Source organism: Apteryx rowi, unplaced genomic scaffold (genome assembly GCF_003343035.1).
Source record: "Apteryx rowi isolate R43461 unplaced genomic scaffold, aptRow1 scaffold_0, whole genome shotgun sequence".
NCBI lineage: Eukaryota > Metazoa > Chordata > Aves > Apterygiformes > Apterygidae > Apteryx > Apteryx rowi.
This window is the reverse complement of record NW_020447195.1, coordinates 2,839,797-2,841,205: the sequence shown is the minus strand read 5'-3', so window position 1 is coordinate 2,841,205 and position 1,409 is coordinate 2,839,797. Positions and strand designations below refer to the sequence as shown.

Sequence of the window (1,409 nt, the reverse complement as noted above, 5' to 3'; positions counted from 1 at the left end):
GCCGCCGTGCGCGGTGCGGGCCGCGGAGCCGGCGCCCCCGGCAGACACCCTCCCCCCGCCGGCACAGCCTGCGGAGCTGCCGGGGGAGCCGAGCCCCGAGCGAGGCAGGAGGCGGCCGCTCTGCGTTGCAGAAAAGAAAGGMGTGCTTTTAAAAATAGCCAAAGCGACGAAGCATAAAAAATTATGGGTGGCAGATGCTGTCTTTTTTTCACTTTGGCCTCAAGGCTGAACGTTGCCTGCATTTAATCCATTAGCTTGTTCGTTGCATGTGGTTTTCAGCATCTTCCAGGAGAAGAATGTAATGCCCTTTTCTCCTTCATTTAGTGTTCAGCCAGTGCTGGCTCGGGGACACTGACCCCTTAATGGAAGGATAATGCAGCTCTGTTCTGCAATTTTCAAGCCAAGGCAATACAGAAACTATTTATAAAAGAATAAAGATTTAACAATCAATTTCATTACGGTCATGGCATAAACACATCATTGAGAGATTAAATGGACACTTAATTTCCTGCTTTGGTTACATTTCTTCTTCCTTGTCAGCTGCGAATCACCTGAGAGAGGATCCAAAGATCAGATTCACAAGCCCAAATCAGACCTTTACCTCCCGTTTCCTTCAGCGCTCGCCGGGTCCGTGAGCGGCCGGAGGCGCCAGCAACGGGCCCAGCTGCCCAGGGCGCGAGGTGCTGAGGCCCGTAGGTGGGGGACGGACTCGCGCTTGGTAGCTGCGGTTCTCCGCATCGTGCAGCGCTGATTGAAATTTCACACCAAGCGATTTCATTCCTACGCACAAGTACACAAAACACCTCCGAGCTCTTAAATATAGCCGCCGAAGCCCCGCTATTGCATAAGGGCTCTGCGGCGCCAAGCAGGAGCACACCTGAGACGCGCCTGCGCCGGCCCCTGCCGAGCGGCCGGGCCCAAGCAGGCAGCGCCGCACCGGGAGTCACCCCAGCCTCGGCGGCGAGGCCGCTTCCCTGCTTCTCAGGGAGCCGGGGGGCTGCACAGGGTGGCCGACCCCCCCGCCCCGCGAGGCCTGCCTCCCTCTGGGTGACGGGCCCCGAAACACTCTGCTGTGACCCCCTGGCCCCCCCACCTAGGCAGCGCCCTTCTCAGCCGGGGGGGGTTATAGCCCGAGCAGGGGTCACAGCCTGGCCATCCCCTCAGCCTGGGGGGCCCAAGGGGGGGTCTCACAGCCTGGGGGGGGGCACAGCCTGGCCGTCTCCTCAGCCTGGGGGGCCCAAGGGGGGGTCCCTCAGCCCTGAGCCCCTCAGACAAGGGGGTCTCAAACTCCGGGAGTCCCTCCGGCGGGGGGTCCCTCAGCCAAGAGCCCTCTCGGCCGGGGGAGGTCCCTCAGCCGGGGGGTCCCTCAGCGCGCCCCCCCCAGCCCGGCGGGCTGCGCCCCCCCCTCC

General features: G+C 62.1%; 1 protein-coding gene across 2 annotated transcripts in view; it reads right to left on the bottom strand.

The window, feature by feature from the left end:
• RNF114 (ring finger protein 114) overlaps positions 1–836 on the bottom strand; it is a 9,980-nt gene extending 9,144 nt beyond the window's left edge. For both annotated transcript variants that reach the window (XM_026092201.1, XM_026092144.1), the window contains exon 1: positions 602–836. In XM_026092201.1, the coding sequence (XP_025947986.1) occupies positions 602–738 (137 nt within the window). In that variant the 5' untranslated portion in view covers positions 739–836. The remainder of the gene's footprint in view (positions 1–601) is intronic.
• Between the last annotated feature and the right edge of the window lie 573 nt (positions 837–1,409).